The sequence below is a fragment of the Pimephales promelas genome, chromosome 19, assembly GCF_988280905.1.
Source record: "Pimephales promelas chromosome 19, fPimPro1.hap1.1, whole genome shotgun sequence".
Lineage (NCBI taxonomy): Eukaryota > Metazoa > Chordata > Actinopteri > Cypriniformes > Leuciscidae > Pimephales > Pimephales promelas.
Window position 1 is genome coordinate 31,665,343 of NC_142787.1, and position 23,263 is coordinate 31,688,605.

General features: G+C 38.3%; 2 protein-coding genes across 7 annotated transcripts in view; one reads left to right on the plus strand and one right to left on the minus strand.

Annotated features, from left to right (window-relative positions):
* The first annotated feature begins 1,333 nt into the window (after positions 1 to 1,333).
* prr7 (proline rich 7 (synaptic)) lies at positions 1,334 to 12,774 on the plus strand. The gene is made up of 3 exons (XM_039678141.2): positions 1,334 to 1,764; positions 2,907 to 3,627; positions 9,179 to 12,774. Exons 2-3 carry the CDS (start codon positions 3,327 to 3,329, stop codon positions 9,613 to 9,615), a joined length of 738 nt encoding a protein of 245 aa, XP_039534075.1. The 5' UTR covers positions 1,334 to 1,764; positions 2,907 to 3,326; the 3' UTR covers positions 9,616 to 12,774.
* A 1,576-nt stretch (positions 12,775 to 14,350) lies between these two features.
* dbn1 (drebrin 1) overlaps positions 14,351 to 23,263 on the minus strand; it is an 81,265-nt gene continuing 72,352 nt past the window's right edge. For all 6 annotated transcript variants that reach the window (XM_039676153.2, XM_039676152.2, XM_039676156.2 and 3 more), the window contains 3 exons: positions 18,923 to 19,350; positions 18,697 to 18,802; positions 14,351 to 17,218 (listed from right to left, as the gene is read on the minus strand). In XM_039676153.2, the coding sequence (XP_039532087.2) occupies positions 17,166 to 17,218; positions 18,697 to 18,802; positions 18,923 to 19,350 (587 nt within the window). In that variant the 3' untranslated portion in view covers positions 14,351 to 17,165. The remainder of the gene's footprint in view (positions 17,219 to 18,696; positions 18,803 to 18,922; positions 19,351 to 23,263) is intronic.

Genomic DNA, 23,263 nt, shown 5'->3' on the forward strand with positions numbered 1-23,263 from the left:
CCTGAGCATGTTCTGTTAAATGCACCATGTTCTGAAAAACAGTCTTCAATGCTAAGTGCTCTTGCCAGTGTTTCCTAGAGTACACTGTTGGGTTCAAGAAGTAAAAATTTTAAAAGGTAAAAAAGGCTTTAACCAGCTCAGACACAGTGACAGCTCATAAAAAACTTTTACTACCCTTTTAGAAAAAAATATAGTTGCATAGTTTCATGTGGTTCTTCTCCCTCGCTGCATCATGGGTTTGCTATGTGGGAATAAATGTGCTAATTTCGTTTGTGAGATGATCAGCTGATTACTATTATCATATTATATATTTTGATCCTCACCTGACTATGGCTTTGTAAACTTTATCCATGATGTGGTTTATAATGGGTACAGAAACAGTGACAATGTTACACACTCTTAGCTTACTCTGGCTATTCCCTGCGGTCTCAGATGACGAGATGTTTGAGCCACCGTAGCTTCTTCGAAAGGACCGATGCAACTCCCGACCGATGCCGCTAAAAATCTACACACTGCACCTTTAAAGCAAATTAAAAACACCATAAATGCTTGATGGATTTTAAAAATCATGTTACAGTGCAAAACAAAAAACAGTGCTGTAACTATATACAGACCATCACTAATCCTAGAATCATGCCAAACGAGCTCTACAGTGACCGCACACTCCTGCATATGCACTGTGAATGACTATATATTACTTCTATAAACGTTTGTACTATTGTTATTCACATCTGAGATGGTTGGTTTGGTCCATGGCTTATAAATGTGAAAAATAGCATATTTATGGAACCAAGGCCACTGCAATCTACACAAAATGTTCTTGAGCGTGTGTTTTATCAAAATGTTCTCGACCATGTTCTCTCCAATACAGATGTCCTTGAGCATGTTCTGTTATATTCAAGGTCAAGGTCAAGGTCAAGTTTATTTATATAGCACGTTTACAAACACCCACTACTGCCCCAAAGTGCTGTACAGATACAGAATTCGTAAGCAAGAAACATATTCGTAAGCATGTTTGTTGTGAATTTTATTTAACATAGTTCAGAAGCAACATGTTGTCAACCAATCAACACGAGGAATAATATTGCCATCCATTAACATTCTTAATCGAATTATACATGGCGTTTTCATTTTATGTGAGCGTACGTATCATTTTAGTTGCATGAAACTTTTTTTTTAATGTGTAAAATAATTGAGTGCATCTTTAATAGGCTAGTCATATCAACGGACCTTTCCATCCAGTGAGATGCGTTTGTGAAACAAACCGAAGAGATTATTGTTATCATGACTGAAGTAGTGACGTTTAGACTTCATTCTCACAACCACATCATAAACATCATGACCGATCCAGACACAACAAAAAAATCCCATTCGTGCCACTTCAGTCTCTTTGTTCAACAAACAGTTAAAAAGGAGGAGCGACCATGTCAGATTGTTTAGAGAACCGTTATTCTCAATTTGATATCCAGAGTCCTCGTGAAAGCATCTCTCGGAGTGCCAATGTGGGTGTTTTTACGGCACGCGCGCGTCAATTACAGGTGTCCATTAACCAGCGCGCGCATCACGACTGCATGAGGACTGACGCGGAACACGAAACGCTTTCCGTTTATCCAGGTAAACATTAGTGAAGACCCCCAAAAACACACGCATGTAACAAGTCTGCTAACATGTGCCACGGACAACTACAGCAACTTTACATGGATTGAGTCACGTCCCGACCATTGAAGCGGTGTCACGCGTCTGGAACACAGGGAAGACGCGTATGTAAGTACGAGAGCAGCATATTTGTTTCTATTTGTAAATTACGAACACACGGTGGTATAAAATGACGCCTAATAAATACAGGGGTTCACACGTGAAGATTTTCAAGTCCTTGAATGTTATAGTTTACTCTTTGTAACATAAAATGTGGTGTTCATCTGTCATTACCAATTGCGCATGTTTATCCGCAAACTACACACGATCGTTGATTTATGGATTAATTCATTTATTGTGATGATTATATATGGACATATTAGCTTACCAAACACTGAAAACTGTTTTTAAAGAAAAAACACAGCCCTTATTTTATTTGTAAAAATGTTTCTTGGTGTTATTTTTAATATAATTTTACATACATGCTTTATATCAATGACAATTTGTTAATAGGGGGAATCATTGAGGTTAGGCAAAGTCATAGTTCTTCCTCAGTTAAGTAAGAGGTGATGACAGCTTCCTTCTCATTCATTTAATCAAAGCCAGTGTTTTTAATAAGAGTTCTCTGACCATTCCTATAAACTGAATGACTATCAATGCATGTTAAATAAGTTATTTATTGACCAATATTCACATGTAATTGTCCCCAGTGTAAAGCGGGTAATCTATAGGTCATGTCCTCCAAAAGATGACATAGCTGAATTCGTTTTTAAGGCAGTGCGAGTAAAGATGGGAACATCAGTGATAATGACACAGGACAAAGAATTATTCTGCTTTCTCAAGGTCAACAAGATCTCGGATAGAGATGTGAATGTGTGCAGAAAAAAAATAAATTTTTTTGATCACCTCAGAACTGGTTACATAAGTTGTCATAAAAATGGCATGTTTATTTGTCGGCAGTCGAGAGCCGTCATCGACAGCTGAAGAGGTGCCATGTTGAAAGCTATCATTAATGTTCAAAATACATTAGTGAATGAAAACTTACTTTGTTGACAATCTCTCTGGAAAACTATGTGTACTACCACTCTCTCGATGTATGAAATCGATACTTGCCCCCTAAAGTCATTGTGCGAGTTGTGCTTGAACAGCTGAGGTTAATTAGGAAACGGGCCATTGTGTGTAAAATATTAAGGGTCTGTGTTTTGAAAATATGACAAGTTCATAACTTATGACGGCTGCCCCCTTCTATGTTCTTTCCCTTTGTTGAGCAGCGTGACTGCTGGTGTCCTCTGGAGATCTGCTCAGCGGAGGATCACAACACAGGAGGAGACCCAGGCACTGCGAGACGTTAGCATTCCCTCATAGCACCAGCTGTCAGGAAAAGAGCATCTGCAGATATTCATTTCTTCTCGTGGAAGGGCCTTCGGAACGTGCCCCTACAGTTTCTCTTTTGCAATATATCTTGCGTTTTCGTGGAATGTGCTTCGAGTGAAATCAAGTCACTTTAAAAACAATGAGCTCAGCAAACACTTGGATAGACTCCTGATGGTTTTGAACAACAGGATTCATAGAAATCTGATAGCTATGGTCTGTTTGTGTGCTTTGAGACTTGGTGCGTGAACTCTACGACTCAAGACTTTAACTCTTCCCACTGGATCCTGGAGGGCACAAACTATATCAAGGGGATCATCATGGTGATGTCGCAGGGGACCTATACGTTTTTGGCATGCTTTGCCGGCTTCTGGCTGATCTGGGCTCTCATTGTCATGCTTTGCTGCTTTTGCAGCTTCGCTCAGCGCAAGCTGAAGCGGCGGCGTGAGGAGAGACTGAGGGAACAGTGCCTGCGGGCGCTGGAGATGGAGCCTCTGGACTGCACCGGGGGAGGATACCCTCCGAGAGAACCCCCTCAGTTCTGCCCTCCTCTTCAAATGATGTCTCCGCCGCTGCCTGTTACACACACTCTCCCTCAAGCAAACTGGACGGTCTCTGAAGGTAGGACGTTCACACAAGCTCAATCGTCAAATGCAGTTTTGTTTGCAAGCTGGGCTATGGGGACTATCTTGAAGCTTCTACAGTCATCCACCCACATGTTCGGAAGAAAAACGTTTCTTTACAAAGAGCCGCATGACCATGTCTTTTAACAACTCTTAGCAGAATATAAGCAAAATTAAACTCAAAAACTAGACCTTTGAAATGACTAAATGTTTCGAAATGTCCTTCTCTTAGCTGGGTTAGGGTTAGGTTAGTTGCAAATACCACTTCATTTAATTGAATGTGACTTTGGTCAATTTTCAAATCGTTCTTTCACCCTTTCCTTCTAAAGTTTCATATCTCTTAGTTATTCATCTATGAGAATAGACTCGAGTCCGAGTCGAGACTGAGACCAAAGAGAGTCGAGTCGAGACCAAAGAGAGTCGAATCCGAGTCGAGACTGAGACCATAGAGAGTCGAGTCTGATTCGAGACCAAAGAGAGTCGAGTCCAAGTCGAGACTGAGACCATAGAGAGTAGAGTCTGAGACAAAAGAGAGTCTAGTCCGAGTCGAGACCAAAGACAGTCAAGTCCGAGACCAAAGAGAGTCGAGTCCAAGTCGAGACCAAAGACAGTCAAGTCCGAGACCAAAGAGCGTCGAGTCCAAGTCGAGACCGAGACCAAAGAGTCGAGTTCGAGTTGAGACCAAAGACAGTCAAGTCCGAGACCAAAGAGAGTCAAGTCCAAGTCGAGACTGAGACCAAAGAGAGTCGAGTCCGAGTCGAGACCAAAGACAGTCAAGTCCGAGACCAAAGAGAGTCAAGTCCAAGTCGAGACTGAGACCAAAGAGAGTCGAGTCCGAGTCGAGACCAAAGAGTCGAGTCCGAGTCGAGACCAAAGACAGTCAAGTCCGAGACCAAAGAGAGTCGAGTCTGAGACAAAAGAGAGTCGAGTCCGAGTCAAGACCAAAGAGTCGAGTCCGAGTCGAGACCAAAGACAGTCAAGTCCGAGACCAAAGAGAGTCGAGTCCAAGTCGAGACTGAGACCAAAGAGAGTCGAGTCCGAGTCGAGACCAAAGAGAGTCGAGTCCAAGTCGAGACTGAGACCATAGAGAGTCGAGTCTGAGACAAAAGAGAGTCGAGTCCGAGTCAAGACCAGAGTCGAGTCCGAGTCGAGACCAAAGACAGTCAAGTCCGAGACCAAAGAGAGTCGAGTCCAAGTCGAGACCGAGACCAAAGAGTCGAGTTCGAGTTGAGACCAAAGAGAGTCAAGCCCGAGACCAAAGAGAGTCGAGTCCGAGTCTAGACTGAGACCAAAGAGTCGAGTCCGAGTCTAGACCGAGACCATAGAGAGTCGAGTCCGAATCGAGACCATAGCAGAGTCGAGTCCGAATCGAGACCATAGAGAGTCGTGTCTGAGACAAAAGAGAGTCGAGTCCGAGTCAAGACCAAAGAGTCGAGTCCGAGTTGAGACCAAAGACAGTCAAGTCCGAGACCAAAGAGAGTCGAGTCCAAGTCGAGACTAAAGAGAGTCGAGTCCGAGTCTAGACTGAGATCAAAGAGTCGAGTCCGAGTCTAGACCGAGACCATAGAGAGTCGAGTCCGAGTCGAGACCATAGCAGAGTCGAGTCCGAATCGAGACCATAGAGAGTCGAGTCCAAGTTGAGATCGAGACCATAGAGAGTCGAGTCCGAGTCGAGACCAGAGAGGTTGGATAACCTAAGGTTGAGTCTGAAACCAGACTTAAAGATATCTTCAAGAATATGTAAAATATTTGGTGGCAACAATAAAATAGGCACCACTCAAACAGTAAACCAAATATAACATGGAATAATTTACACTGTAATGGTAAAAAGGCCACATAGTGGTGTAAAGGTCATTTTATTACAATTATGACAATCAGTAAGTGCTCTTTCACATCACATTACTGCACACGAATTCTGTGTGGCTCTTACATGCAAACTGAATTATGAATGATAAGGCAGACATTTTCAATACATAGTTGAGCCAGAGGCTCCACATCACATCTGACCTGGGTCCTGCTGCATTTGCACGCCGCCAACGTTATGGTCTCAAGTCATGCGCAGTTGTGCACAAGAAAGCCAGCAATCATTGGACGTTTCAATCAAACAACAATTAAAAAAAAATTAACATACAGTAATAATCATGACATTTTGAATGGGACTCGAGTGGACTTGGGAATAAGTCCGAGTCCTAATATGTTCGAGTACGAGTCAAAATGCACACGCGTCCATGACAAGACCGAGACCATTAAAATACGGCCTCGCGACCGCGTCTCAAGTACACAAACCAGCATGGGAAGCCGGAGTGAGAACAGCATGATTATAGACCAGCACTAGCATAAACAGCACCTGAACAGACATGAAATCATTGTCGTGAATTATCATCTTTCAAATAGCAATCTGCATAATCCAATAAGCAGAGGACGCTACTACCTTTTATTAAAACATGAAGCATGCCGTTCTTTAACACTGTTTACCAATCAACAAAGATCGTCCATCTCCCAAGGGCAGTACAACTGAAAACCTTGACTCCTCACACAGTGTTGGCAGCCCGAGCTGCATTCTTTCATGTATGACATGGTAACAGTGAGTCTTGAGTGGGTGTTGTGTAGGCAGACGAGTACAGTACTGAGCTAGAGCTGGGCTAATCATGTGCTTTGGCTGCCAAAGATGCTGGATCCCCAGTCATGGGCAAAGAATGTCCCTTTAAACCTGTGCCAAACACACAGGATGGATGACCACACATTGAAACAGGGCCTGAGTAATAAGTCAGCTCACGAAAGAGTAAGAGTCGGAAAGAATTCTGCTCTTTAAAGGGACTTTTGTATCACTTTACAACAACAGACTCATCATGTCCCCTGTGACACATTGAGCATCAAATGAGAAAACGGTCTTTGAGTAAACTTAAGTAAACTTTGTATTTAATGAGAAGTACAAGTTTCAAGATAGAGTCACAATCAAATGACTAAATGTACTAAATTCTGCTAGATGAATTGAAGAAAAATACAGTTTTAGATGATGTTGTGAGCAGACCTGAAACTATAGGGTGTCTGGAATTGACCTATGAACTATTTAATGGTGCTTGCTAAGACAAACAACTATTTCTTCAAATACATAGACATGAATGTTATTTAAAATCATTCGGCAAGCCCATATCTACAGTACTTGCGACCCTACAGGACAAGCTGTTTGAAGAATGAATAGATGGATGGCCATATCTAGGTATCAGAATTTGATTGAGACCCAAGGCTGGAATTCAATACACAACTATTAAAATTGTATCATTTCTAATGAAATCTGAGACCTTTCGGTCCCTCCATTGACAGCAACACAGCTACCACTTTCAACCCCTATAGGCACTCTCAGGAAAAAAAGGTACAAAAGCTGTCACTGGGGCTGTACCTTTTCAAAAGGTACACTTTTGTATCCAAAGGCTACATATTGGTACCTTAGTGGTACATATAAGCACCTGAAATGTACATATTAGCTCATTAAATGGACATATTAGCACCTAAAATGTACGTATTATCACCTAAAACGTACATATTAACACCTAAAAATGACATATTAGCACCTAAAATGAACATATTACCACCTAAAATTGACATGTTAGCTCATGAAATGGACATATTAGCACCTAAAATGTACATATTAGCACCTAAAATTGACATATTAGCTCATGAAATGGACATATTAGCACCTAAAATGTACATATTATCACATAAAATGTACATATTAGCACCTCAAATGTACATATTAGCACCTAAAATTGACAAAAGTTTACCTTTTGAAAAGGTACAGCCCCAGTGACAGCTTTTGTACCTTTTTTTCTGAGAGTGTAGAAAGGTAAAGACATAAAAGTAATCCATGGGACCCAAGTGGTTTAACCTCAATTTTATGAATTCTTTTTGCACAAAAGAACAACAATTCACCACTTTATTTGGAAAATATTAATCTCCAATGTGCATTCACAAGAGCACAACAATGCATGATGTTTCATTAACAAAGTTCAAGAGGAGCACGTTCAGTTCAGTGACATAATTAATACCATAAGAAGTGTATAAACAGCAGACTTACCTCTGTTTGTTGACAGTTTATCAGCATCCCTCCAACATCTGAAAATTACAGCTCCAAAATCATTTATTAAAAGGCAACGTTTCAACCCTCAGGTCTTCATCAGGCACAATATCAACTTTAAATAGACACAGGTGATCACCTTAATTGGGCACACACAATTTTCCTTGTTTATATCACTTAGCTGTCCTGCACCTGAGCCCAATTTGGGTGTGGGATGTGCACACCATTTTTGTTATTCGTGAGTAAATAATGACATAATTTTGGGTTAATATGTCCATTTGAGGTGTTAATACATTCTAGGTGCTAAAATGTCCATTTTAGGTCCTAATATGTACATTGTAGGTGCTAATATGTACATTTTATGTGCTAATATGTACATTGTAGGTGTTAATATGCACATTTTATGTGTTAATATGTACATGTTAGGTGCTAATATGTACATGTTATGTGCTAATATGTACATTTTAGGTGTTAATATGCACATTTTATGTGTTAATATGTACATTGTAGGTGCTAATATGTACATTTTATGTGCTAATATGTACATTTTATATGTTGATATGTACATGTTAGGTGCTAATATGCACATTTTAGGTGTTAATATGTACATGTTAGGTGCTAATATGTACATTGTAGGTGCTAATATGTACATTTCATGTGCTAATATGTACATTTTATATGTTATGTACATTTTAGGTGTTAAAATGTACATTTTAGATGTTAATATATATATTCTAGGTGCTAATATGTACAGTTTAAGTGCTAATAGGTACCATTAAGGTACAAAAGTGTACCTTTTGAAAAGGTTACAGCCCGCAGTGACAGTTTTTGTACTTTTTTTTTCAGAGAGTGATATAGCAATTCCCTTGCAACCACTCATTGGATGGGCAAGCACCACTCACATTGTCTTGAGAAAATGAAAAAAAAATTGGTTTTCTCAACAATTTGGGTTAAAAGTGCAGTTTAAGAAGCACTGCCTCCGTTTGCTGCAATCCTATATCAGAACACATGATAATTAAGAAGTGCTGCCTCTTCGCACTGCAAGACTTTTTCCGGGTGTAGCTTTCATCTTCCATTCTAGTAAAAGCACAAATGATAGGGGGAAAACACTGCCTAGTCACAGGCAAACAGTCTTATCTCTGACCTCCAAATGCTGGTTATCTTCTTTTCACAAAGAACATATATCCTAGGCAAGCTTTCATCTTAGAGATGACGAGATGAGATGATGAGATGACGTACAAAGCTTTAGTTCTTCCCTCCCCTGATAGAATATACCAAGCCCTCATTACTTGTATGTTGTCTAATGTCCTCTGATAACTTTTTATATCTGATAAATCGTGTGATTATGCATGTTTTATGATGACTTGGAAAAAGAAAGGCCCACAATATCTTGGGCTCATGAGGCAACAGTGATTATAAGCAACCAAAACTTTGCGTGTTTGGTATTCTTTCTGAAACATTTGGTTTTTCTCAGCAGACACAGATGTCTTTGGAAAACCTCCATGCTACGAAGAGGCCGTATTGATGGAGGACCCGCCGCCACCTTACAGTGAAGTACTGTCGGACCCAAGGGGAGGAACTTACACCAAACCTACAACCAGGTCCTCCAGGGAGCACCAAGAGTCTGAGACCAGCAAGATGGCCCCCGTGACCGTGTTTCCCGAACGTGGCTACTCGTCCCTCATACGCCTACCTTCGGCCCGACGCTGGGACTCGCTCGGGCACCTCCTGTCCACCATGGACCTCAACCACAACAACATGCCAGTCGAGCCCCAGGCCTCTGCCATCGCCACCATGCCTCGCGAGGGCCGGACTCACACGGACTTGGGCTTGAGGGGACTCCGCAGTCTGGATCAACACTACGGTTTGCCCACCGCCTTTCCCCTTCTGGGTCGAAGCACAGCGGTATGAGCCCACAAAAATAGACCTGAGTCATGTGTGAGGCGTTTTGGGGGCAGAATCAGCTTTGTTTGCAGATCCATCACTCTCGTCCTCTTTGCTCTCCGGCTGATGCAGAGCAGAAGCTATTACGTGAGCGCTGTTGCCATGGCTCCCAGGAACTGTCAGCAGCCCACCAACACCTCGCCCCTCACGTCCTCTCTCATCTGCGGCTCACTGATATAATACAAATGACATTTTAAACCCTGTCTCTTTGTGAAACAGGGTACAACACAGAAGTGACAGCGGTTGCTCTCTATTGTAGCTACACAATGCTGCTCAGATGTACAAAATGTTGTTTCATAAACTGGAAAACAATACCTAGGATCTCTTTCTGGATTCTGTGGCGGTTCCTTTCTCGGGAAGGAGTCTGAACTTTGGGGGTGGAAAAGCTTCGAAGTAATCTCAAATATTTCCTCCAAAGGAAGTTGTTATTGAGGAGTTTCAATTTGTTGAAAGACGTCTGTTAGGGGTGTAACGATACACGTATTCGTATTGAACCGTTCGGTTTGCATTTTTAAACCGAACGGTCCGTTGGACCGTTTTTCCCGCCGACCAACATTTCGTTAGGTTTTAAATTTAGGCGCGTCGCGCGTGGTAAGCGCGCTCATAGATGCTGACGTAATCACAACACTGCCCAACGTCAAATGGCAAATGTTATTGTGTGGTTGACGGACCGTTTATCAGTTTGGACCAACGCAGCGCGAGCCGATCTGAATCAAGCAGCACCTTGTTATACACAGCCAAATCCAGTAAAGAAAACATTTGAGTTCGCCATTAAAGTAATAACATCGCTGCGAGATCTAGTGAGAAACATTCACATTTCTCCGTTAATAACGGTCAAACCGCGCTGACGTTGAAACCAGGAAGAATTGTGCCATGAATGAACTATCCAGTGTCCACAGATCAGCAACATTCGTTCACCATGGGTTTACTGTATAACACTAGGTAAGTTTGGCAGGAATAGTTAGTAGGTTATAATGCTTTTAAGTAACATCACGTCAGTTTTATTTTGACATTATGAATACAATTGCTGCCCTCAGATGTTAATCTGAACTAAAATAAACCTTTGTTTATAATTATAACTACTACATTACTTTATTTTGTCTAATGAGCGGTTTTGTTTATAAGCTCCTAAGAAAAGTCAAGTATAGCTGCAAAATTGATCAAATTAAAAAATATAATACTTTTTGATGTTAGTTTTAATAAAAACATAATAAAAATTTATATCAATGACATTTATCAGGCATTTCTTTCTTTTTGCTGTATCGAAAACGTATCGAACCGTGACACAAGTGTATCGTATCGAACCGAACCGTGAATTTTGTGAACCGTTACACCCCTAGTAGTTTCCATTGGAGAAAGTTGTCTCTCACAGCTTTTAATACATTACCATGCGCATACACTGGGAAACTGCATTTAATTTCATGTTAGCAGTACTATTCTCGCTCTTTATTTTTTTTTTATAGATTCTGAATCTCTGTATGAATAATGATTTAAAAATATATATATATATATTAAATCGATCCTCCTGAAGTGCTCCTCAGATTGATGATAGCACCTTGTTTGTAATGACCTGTGAATGGGATTTGTCAACATTTTCATTTTCATGTTCATCACTATGTTGCCCACTTCTGTTGTTACAGCAACATGTGGGATTTCCGGCATTTATTTAACAAACCGCATTAATTTAATGGTGCTTCTCTGAGTAAGAGCAACCGAATCCCTATTGCTAGTCTGTTTCTATTCTTTCGTAATCAAGGTGGTGATTGCTGCATTGTGAAAATGCTTTATTTAATTTTTTCCCTTTCACTGCCATCATTTCTCTTATGTGTTTCCGTGCCCTTAAACGATTCTACCTCAAATCCATTTAATGGCTGTCTTTATCAGTTTCCCAGCATATAACACTACTTTCATGCATGTGCTGAAATAAGCTCTATTTTGGAAATGTGAAAAGCAATTAGCAGTGTAAGTGGGCACACAATGCTTTTACTAGGCTACATCATAGTGATGTCTTGCTTCATTTTTGTTTTAATTGCGCAGAGCGCCTGGAAATAACAAAAGCATAAAGGAAACGCACTTCCCACAACCCACATTATAAAGACTTGGTATATGAGGCATTGTTCCCTCATAACCTGTGCAGAAATTAAATAAAGAATATAATATTACTTTTTTATCCCTATAAAGATAAAACGATGCCCATGTTGAATGTTGGAAATCTCTTGCTAGCTATAAATGACAGAATGAAGGAACTGGATTCTTTTGAAAAGGTTGAGGAGGAAAAAGTACGCCATACTCTCTTTTTTAAATCAAAATAAGAATGCATCTAGAACTAACCTTAAATAGCCAAATATTGATCAATTTAGGGGAAATATATTCTGCACAGACCAAAATACTAAATTGCACAAAGACAATCAATGAAATTTACTGAACCTACAACTACAGTAAGTTACGGCATTGACTACAGCCCCAAAATTAAGGTTTGATTATTCTTTTGGGAGAGTATACTTTTAAAATGACTATACTCAATCCCTCTCTGATTTATATATTCAGTTACATCACCACCGAAGCTAAAGACAGAGATGTAAACTACCTTCTCTGTTGCTACGCGACCGTAGCAGAGCCGTGTGAATCTGTTAGCATAGATGAAGTGAGCAGTGCCGTCACTCTCTGGTACACAGTCTTCTCACATCCGCTATGATAAGTGGACTGCAAATTAGCATACTGTATACGAGACATATTATGTACCAAATGTGCCCAGTTTGTGCCATTTTCGATGAAAGCCGTCATCAAGAGGCTCTGGTGCATCAATCAAAAGAGTTTATGTTGGGTAAATCTCTTTGGGTAAATCTGACAAGAGTCTCAATTTAGGCCCAATTTTGTTCCTATTTCACACACCAGATTTTCTATAGCGCATTTTCTTGTCACTTGAACTGTGAATGGCAAACTGTGAAAGTGCATTGTTCATGTACTTATGGACACAATAATCAGAGCTGTACCAATTCATAGCTGCTATATATTTCAATGTTTCTTTCAGGATTTTTTGGTTAGTTTCTGAAAGTATACTATAGACGATATACAAACAGGGCCAGGGAATGTCTAACATATTTGATTAAACCTTAAATTCATGAATGTTTCGCCAATCATTATTACATATTCTGGTCTTAAGCAATCCGCCTCTATGCTGTAAAAAATGAATATGCTTTATCTAATTAATTAAATTGTGGCAAGCAATATTATTAATTAAATTTAACAAATTAGAATTGAGTAATAATGAATCAAATTATTCCTTAAAGTTTACACTAAAAAATAAATCAAAAATATCTGGACAGATATTTTTGAAACTTTAGAAAGAAAACTTTAATTTTAAAGCAAAGCTAAAACAAACACTGATCACCATAATGGTGACAACAATAAAAGTTTTACTCATTTTAAATGGTTATCTTTTAAGGATTTAATTTGATTAATTATTACTCAATTCTATTTTGTTAAATTGAATTAATAATATTGCTTGTAATCTGTTGCCATAATTTTTTTTTGATTAAATAAAGCGCATTAATTTTTCCAGTGTGTATCGAACACGGGTGGATCTCCAGCTCCCGCAACAGTAAAGAACTCTCCTGATATTAGAGCAACTATTACAGAAGAATAAAATAAAGCATATTTTGTTACCTTTTGGAGCTTGGAAGGGTTCAGTTTGAGCACCATCATCACCATCAAAGCTCATTTCCCAGTACATTCAGCATCGGCTCATATTCATGATCACAAGTATATCGTTTTCTAAATCAATATTTTGATCGCTCACAGCTTCTTCACCAGATCCACCATCAAGTGACAAGTGATTGCGTTCAGTACTTGTTCAGTAAATCACAGAGCCATTTCAAGAGTTGCTGATGATGCTTTCTATTCTTTTGTTTTCTGCCTGCGTAACTATGAGTGCAACGTCACTTCATCATTGTGCTTCAGAAAGGTTTGCAATAAATTGTACTTAATTCAGTCATCAAAGATTCAATTATTGTTGTGCAGAACAATATATTTACACTGTTACACACCTCGGGTCGTTAGCGACCCTATACCATTTTTACAAAAAATTGAACAACTCAAGGTATGTGTTTAAAGGAGTAGTTCACTTTTAAAAAAAACTTTTGCTGATAATTTACTCACCCCCATGTCATCCAAGATGTCCAGAAATTAAGGTTTTTGATGAAAACATTCCAGGATTTTCTCCATATAATGGACTTCAATGGGGTCCAAAAGACAGTTTCAGTGCAAACTGTTCAAAGGGCTTTAAACGATTCCAGACGATGAATAAGGGTCTTATCAAGTGAAACGATCGCTCATTTAATAAATAAATAACAAAGTTTAAGTTTTATAAGCTCAAATGCTCGCCTTGCTCTGTTCTGTGATGCGCGTTCGTGACTCTCCTGTTCGAACTCGTTCATCAAAATGTCGTTGAATGAACCAAATAACACGAAAAAAAGATTTGTTCATTTTGATCAAACGAGTTCGAACAGGAGAGTCACGAACGCGCATCACAGAACAGAGCAAGGTGAGCATTTGAGCTTATAAAACTTAAACTTTATTTATTTATTAAATGAGCGATCGTTTCGCTTTAAAGGGAAGTAAAAAGTCTTAAGTTATAGGGACACTGTTTAAACATTTCTGTGTCCAGTCGGTCTGCAGACAGAAAAACGTGAAAGTACACAAGTTTTCTGAAGGATTTTAAAGTCTTTTATTAACATACATAAGCACATAGCATGTCACAAAAGATCTTGTGCTTGTTTCAAAAACAGCGTGTGAGAAGCGGACGAAAAAAAGAGGAAGAGATAGAAAAAAATAATTAAAAAAAAGAACTTTCAGGAGTCGCTAAGCCTTGCTTCAGGGGCAAAGAAGAAATTACTGTAGTAGAACAGCAGTAGTAATAGTAATAATAGTAGTGGTGGTAGTAGTAGTCTCCTAGTAGTTTGAGGGAGAAAGAGAATAATAATCACTACTAAGGAGGTTGGAGGGTGAACAAGAATACACGGACGTCGTTTCAAAAGGGCCTAAGTTACTGTTAAAGATGCGGGTTACTTCCTACTGAGAAACCATGTTTTCTCTCTCACGCTTCTCATGAGTGGTGAATCAATACATGTTAGTTATTGTAGTACATTTTACATGAGAACAAAATTAAAGCTATTTACAGAACAATACTATTGGTTTAGTCTTATTGCTCGCCTTTCCACTCCAAAAAACAACAACAACAACAAATCATTTGTAACGTAAAGCCAAGATGTTGTGGCTTTTCAAAATGACTAAAAGTATGAGGAAGACAGTGGGTGGTGATAACTTGGAAGTTAAGGATGTGGGCTGGAACAACAAAGATTACAGTTCGAGTCAGTGTTGAGTTAGTGAGATGACCTCTCACCTTTCTGCCCTTGAGCAAGGCCATGTGTCCCTACACTAGTCCTTGTGTGAAAGTCAGTCACAAATCTGATTTAAAGGGTTGTAATTATTTTAGCTTAAAAAAAAATGTCTAACATCACTCCTCGATAAAGAATTTTTAACAAGCAAAAAATACAAGGGTCATATTAATATTATATTTCAATAATGGGGGGTTTGAAGTGCGTAATTATAAAGAGTTTCCTTCCCTTGGAGAGTAGAAATAAAAGGTTCAAAATCACATCCACGATAAAATAAGGTCAAGGCCATACTCTACGCTTCGTTTCATTCGCTAAAATGTGTTCGGCCACAAGGGGCGCTATAGCCAGCATTAGCATAACTCATCCTCTGTAAGACTCTGAATCCTGGTAAACTTGTTTTGATAGTATTTCTCGATATTTCGATTATCAGCCCTAATGTCGAAACCCTCCGAGGTTGATTGAACACGAGCTACGAAGAAATCAACCTTGTTTAAAGAAAAACATCTTATGGAAAAAAAAACTACACTACCCACAATCCTAAGCGTAGTAGCAACGACTGCGGATTGGTCCAACTCGCTGTTACCATAGAAACGTTTACCTCACTGGCGAACGGCTAGAGCTACCCGCGGTTGTTGTTGCGTAGACAGCCATACCTCAGAGTTTTCATTTACCATTCGAACCACATCGCCATACGTGACTTCAGGGGGTCGCGGAGAGATTTGGTCCAGCGGTATCTATCGGACTCCACCATTGGAAAAAGCTAACCGGATGAGCCGTATCCCTACTAAAAGAGGGTCTTCAGTTTTTTCGTGACATAGGCCTATAGCAATCATTTCGGCTTCTTAAAGGGACAGTACACCCAACAATCCTGCATGTTGTAGTTGCATCTTTCTTCTGTGAAACAAACACAAAAGATCATATTATTATTTACGGACACCCTACGAGGACATGAATATGAGATGGGAGAAAAAATTCTCTCGATAATGTTCTCAAAGATTCTGCGAGTGCACAAAAAAACATTTTCCTCCCATATCATATATTTTGTTTTCACCACCATGTCCTCTAAGGGGCTCTTTGGACATTAAAACACTGAGATTTCTCAAAATATCTTCTTTTATGCTCCACAGAAGAAAAAGTCACACAGATCTGAGGTCGAACTATCCTTTAGTACTGAGGTCTGGTAACGCCACAGTAATGTCGCATGCTAACATCTGGGACGAGGCTTGCGCACTTCTGTAGGATATCTTTCAGGCCTGAACCTCCCCAATAATAAGGGACTCTCTTCTCCCTTTATCTTTACACTAGATGTATATGTACACACACTACCGCATATATAACTAAAACAATTCCCAAAGGAGTTCACTACAATTGTTATTGCCTAAGTTTCTCAACAAATCAAAGCTCTATTGCAGTTGTTCATAAAAAAAAAAACAAACGTCAGTTTCAGCCATTGTTTATACACATTATCTCATATGTAGTCAAAATATACATATGCCACCTGGCGCTAAAGTCCTAAAAGGCCGTTAAACCAACACGTCATACTTAAAATAATTGGCACAACACAAAATTGTTTCATAATCACATATAAACCCCCTTCATTTTCCGTTTGCTAAATACGACTGACCCAACTGAAGCTAAAATCGAGTTGTGACGTGCCTTTGCTTCGACGAGGGGTGAGGGTTCGAGCCTCCCTGACCGATTGAGTCAAAGCAAAGACATATGTGGGCATAACACTCAAACACATGTGATTCGACTAAGCAACTAGGATTGTGGGGAAGTTGATTGAAGCGCTGAGCAGACCTACTGTAAGCTCGGCGTGGATTAAGGAGATCTAATCTGCTACTACACACACCTGTTAGGCACAGGGATCCATACAACACAGGCGCACTGTGCTATACTCTGCATAGCAACAAAAGAAAAAAAAGAGATCGAAATAAATAATAAACACACTCTCACACACATACACCAACCGAAAGCGCTCATACCCACTGGCATCTTTAACAATAACCCGAGTCCTTTTCTTCTGTGGCTAACGTTGTTGTTGTTTTTTTCTCTAAAACATTTTGATGCAAGACTTCAGTAACTGTTGTAAAATCAGTTTTCGGTTTCCCTCGGTCGCTCCTAATCATCGTCTTCCATCACGGGGTCGGCATCCCAGCACGTGATGTCGATTTCTGCAGAAAGACAACAACACAAACAGCTTTTATTAGGATCTTTTTTATGGTGGGATGCATCGTAACGACAGATAATTAAGAAATTTAGTGTTGCTGAAACATTGTGCACAGCCCCACACACACGCAAAATGTACAGTTTTTCTCTTTAGGTAAAACGGATCCAAAATATTAATGCCCATTAATATTAATATTATTGTATTAATGTAATTAGTAATGTACTAATTAGAGAGCTCAACATGCTGCAACTGACGCAAACACATGCAAATAGAAAAAAACATGCAAATAGAAAAAAACATGCAAATAGAAAAAACGCGTGCAAATAGAAAAAAATTAAATATAAAAAAATGCGTGCAAATAGAAAAAAACACATGCAAATAGAAAAAACATGTGCAAATAGAAAAAAACACGTGCAAATAGAAAAAACGCGTGCAAATAGAAAAAAATTAAATATAAAAAAATGCGTGCAAATAGAAAAAAACATGCAAATAGAAAAAAACGTGCAAATAGAAAAAAACACATGCAAATAGAAAAAAACACGTACAAATAAAAAAAACACGTGCAAATAAAAAAAACACGTGCAAATAGGAAAAAAATACATGCAAATAGAAAAAAACACGTGCAAATAGAAAAAAAACACGTGCAAATAGGAAAAAAATACATGCAAATAGAAAAAAACACATGCAAATAGAAAAAAACACGTGCAAATAGAAAAAAAAACACGTGCAAATAGAAAAAAACACGTGCAAATAGAAAAAAACACGTGCAAATAGAAAAAAAACACGTGCAAATAAAAAAAAAACACGTGCAAATAGAAAAAAACATGCAAATAAAAAAACACGTGCAAATAGAAAAAAATACATGCAAATAGAAAAAAACATGCAAATAGAAAAAAACGTGCAAATAGAAAAAAACACATGCAAATAGAAAAAAACACGTACAAATAAAAAAAACACGTGCAAATAAAAAAAACACGTGCAAATAGGAAAAAAATACATGCAAATAGAAAAAAACACGTGCAAATAGAAAAAAAACACGTGCAAATAGGAAAAAAATACATGCAAATAGAAAAAAACACATGCAAATAGAAAAAAACACGTGCAAATAGAAAAAAAAACATGCAAATAGAAATAAACACATGCAAATGTGTGCAAAAAGAAAAAAAACGGACCAAAAATATTAATGCCCCCTCATGTACTAATATATATATATATATATATATATATATATATATAAACACTATATGTGTGTGTGTGTGTATATATATATAGGCTATATATATATATATATATATATGTATATATACACACACGCACACGCACACGCACACACACACACACATATATATATATACACACCATTACGGTGCCGTGTCAATGTACTTTTTAATTTTTTTTTGTTCCTTAATATAAACATTAACGTACAAAACATTAAAAGTATTTCAAAAAAATTATTTCAGAGATCATCTGCGGTGATCTCACCTGGTGGTTTGTTATAAAAAACTGGTGTTGGGTTGACTTTTGCAGTGCAGTCTTCTGACTGGGCGAAATCCTCCTCCTGTGATTGGCTGAAGTAGCCTTCGCTCGCCTGCATAAATGCAAACATATGATAGAATATAAAGTGTCCAGAATATGTGTCTTTAGTATATGCTGCCCCCTAGTGGCAGAATAGACATCATGCATAAGTAAAGGAGATCGATAGGCAGACCTGGGTCCCTTCTTTAAGCAGCGAGTCTCCATTGGTCAGCAGCAGCTGTCCGTCATCCATGTCCTGGCTGCCGGAGCCGGACGCGTGCTGGAGGGCCTGCTGGTAACTCAGGGTCATCTGGTGGGGTCCGGACACGTCCACCAGGCTGGAGGGGTCATCTTCGGGGGCGGTGCAGTAGGGGGCGTCGGGCACCTCATCGAAGCTCATGAGCGGCTGCGGGAGAGCAGGGGAGGAGCCGGGGACACGGGGCTCCGGGGTGTCCTCCATCAGGTCCATGATGTGGGCGGGGGTCTGGGACGGGGCCGAGGCTGGCGCCGGGCTGCTGTCCCACAGGTCTAGCAGGCTGTCGTCTGTGCTGCGGGACGCACTCGGGGAGGTCTTGCTGAAGCCGGACTCCTGCACTGGAGTTTGCTTGGGAGTGTCGAAGGCTTGAGGACGGAAAAGGACATTTACGAAACACTCATGAACACGCAGAACTATATTACACACTTAATATCTGACTGTACTGACGCTGTGAGAACCGAACTGAGCTGGACGATGACAATGTTTTAATGCGTTAATGAGCTAATCTAATAATTAATGATCTTTACACTCAGAACAACAGCAGAAATCACTGTAAAGCTGCTTTCAAACTATGTGCATTGTATAAAGCGCTATATAAATAAAGATGACTTGACTATTATGTTCAGAACTGCAATAACACTTTCTATGAAACCTACACTGCATCACACCAATTTAAGAGAGAGAAAATAAGTGTTAAACATTTACAGAATTTCAATATTGACTGTTGCAGTTTGCCTTCTAAAGAAAATTAATTATTCGAATCTAGTTAACAGATAATATTGTAATGTTGTCTTTTAAGTTTTTTACACTCTAAAAAATGCTGGGTTAAAATTTTGGGTTAACCCTGGGTTGTTTTAACCCAATTTTGGGTCAAATATGGACAAACCCAGTCATTGGGTTAAATCTTTAAATGACATTTTTAACCCAATGTTTGAGTTTGTCCATATCTGACCCAAAATTTGGGTTAAAACAACCCAGCATTTTGACGATATGAAATTCTATTTATGACATTTTAATAATGTCTGGTTCAAATTCAGCAAAAGTCAGACTTTACATTTAAAAAAAAAAATATTTGAGGTATATTTGATGTTGGCATCAGAGAGTCGGGTTATCTAATCTAAAAAAAAAAATATTTCATGAGATAAAGTATTTAATATCAATCTGTCAATATTGGTTTAAGCCAACACAAGTCATTTTTAATAGTCAAATCAGACATTAGCCTTTCTCAAAGTGGGAGCCGCGGCACACTGGGGTGCCCCCTGACTGTGTCTGGGGTGCCGCCAAAAAATTACGTAGGCTAAAAAAAATAAATAAATAAATAAACAACTGACATTTCATATATAAATATATTTAAATTTACATATTTACATTCTTCTTTTTAAACATATGAACGTATTAATAAAATTGTAAATTCATTTTAGATAAATATATAAAATTAAGCATAAAAATCCATCTCGCAAGACACGAAACTTGACGGAAGTGACGCAATCCATAGCAACGCGTTATAGCAACAACACCTCAGACTGACAGAAACGTAAAAATAAACGTAAATTTAGGTCACTTTAGTTACAGCATCATGGATCTTTTTTTTTTTTTTTTTTTTTTGAAAAGAAAATCCCCCCAAGAACCGGACAGTTTTTCTGTGAAATGGAGCCTCAGCCTACTTCCTCAGTACTGGGGATGCAACATGCCCTCTCCCGTTGTGTCTAATATATGGGATGAAACTATCAAACCAAGGGATGATTCCGCAAACTTAAAAGACACCTGACCACCTCTCATCCAACCCTGCCAGGATAGGGCGGCTGTGTGCGTCGCACCAGGCTCACGTCTCGATTGTGGTCACCCCCACCCCCGGCTTGTGTGAGCGCGTATACGCGCTGCATGCACGCATGTAGATCGTTCTCCCTCTCTCGTTGTGGATTATTGTTTGTGTGTGTGGCTGTATGTGTGTGTGTGTGTGTGTGTGTGTGTGTGTGTGTGTGCATGTGCATGTGCATGGCACGGATAAAAAAAAAACAAGCACTATATGGAAAAACATTCCTGCTTATCTCTGGTGCATTTTTTAACATGCATCTTTTTCTTATTGCATTGTATATATGTATATATATATATATATATATATATATATATATATATGTATGTATATTAATGTCTTTCCCTTTTTATTTTATTTTAACTGCATCCTGCACTTCATTTGAGTTCTCCTGGTCTGGATTTGTTATTGGGTTTTTGTATTGGGCGGTCCACCTCTTACGGTTTTATGGCATTTGTGTCTCTGATTAATTATTTTGTGAATTACCTTGCTAACCTTTGTTTTTAAAGGTACTATACAGTTTTTATTATTATTGTTATTTACAGTTCATGTTATGCTATGTTCATTACTGTTCTGTCTAACTAAACAAGACATTTGCATTTACATTTGGGTTATGCAGTGTTTTTAAATTATATTTTACACTGGGGTGCCTTGAGATTTTATGCACTTTTGAAAGGTGCCCTGACTGAAAAAAGTTTGAGAAAGGCTGCATTAAGGTAACAACTGCCCATTTGCACCCTTTTACAACAGGTTTTCACAACTCCACATAATAAAGTAATTAATTATGCAGTTCTAATAAACAATCGCCTATTTACACTTATTTATTGTTATTATGGTACCTAAAAAAATACAGTAGGTAACCCCTTTTTTACAGTGTCAATGTTGCATTGCATGCAGTTACTATAATGATTATAAATAGTGAACAATGCAACTAAATCAAAAACCCTAACTAGTAAGTACATGTAGTTACTTAATTAATATTACTCCGTACTTATATGTATAATTTAGGGCTGTGCAAAAATTAATTGCGATTAATCGCATCCAAACTAAAAGTCTGTGTTTACATAATATATTTGTGTGTGTTGTATATAATTATTTTGTATATATAAATACTCACACATGCATGTATAAATTTAAGAAAATGTGTTATTCATATATAAAATATTTATATTTATATAATATAGATTTTTTATTTATATATATATATATACAGAATTTAAGCGCAAATAATTCTTAAATATATACAAGCATGCATATGTATTTATATATACAAAATAATTATATACACAGCACACACAAATATATTATGTAAACTCAGACTTTTATTTTGGATGCGATTAACCGCAATTAATTTTTGCACAGCCCTAGTATAATTACACTGTAAAAAAGTATAACACATTATTTAAGCCAACACATGACATTTAGTTTTTATGTATTTTAATGTATTCTTTGAAAGCTTTCTAACTAAAAAACAATGTTAGAACACAGCATAAATACAGTGTTGTTATGAAAAGGGAATATATGATATAGAACAACTCTTCATCTTTCTCTCATCTTAAAGGGACTCTGTGTAGGAAATACCCCCATCTAGTGGTTAAATATTATTTTGCATCCAAACGAATTTTGCTCTCCAGCGCCTCGCATTTTCAAGTGCGTATTGCATCTACGGTTGCCGTTATGTACCAAAAATGCTATGACAGGATGTCTTGTAGTATCACTTCATCGAGTTTTTCTCCGGGTGAACAGGTTTGTAACTTAAAAAAAAAACAGCAACTTATGTGTTAACTTATGTGTACAATTTATGTGTCTAGCTGTATAAATTAATTTTAATTCTCTGTACAATCTTATCCACATAGCAAAATCACAATTTTAGCTAATTGATCATTTATATAAAAAGAAAGCTATAGAAAATCTTACAGAGAGCAATATTTTCTTACAATCATTATCTCTATATTCTTACTGAATTTATAGGTTATAAAGAATTAACTTACAAACCTTGTTTTTAGCACCTTCCTTCACAATAGCTGCGAGTAAAGTAGTCAATAGCTGCTATTCATCAAAGACCTTGTTTAACTTTTTTACCTATAAATGTTATACTGTCTATATAATAAAGTACACAACCAAGCAATGACAAAAAAATTAAGTCAGACTGTAACATTGACTAACCTGTCGAGGAGAAAGCAGGCAACTTCAGCGTCTCTTCTGAAATCTTTCTGCTGCATTAGCTATTTCCACGGTTGAAAACGCTATCCCGATATTTAAGGCCATTGCACACTGAGTACGAAATTTTCGTATGCGTATTTTCCTGTACGTCAGCCTAAAAATTCGTCACGCATAGAAACCTTGCACACCGAGTCCGTTGCGTATTTATTAAACCTTTGCGGGAAAAAACGCAAAAATACCAAATGGATTCGTCAAGCAGTGAGCATGATTTTTGCCCTCTCTCATATTGAAAAGAGAAGAAA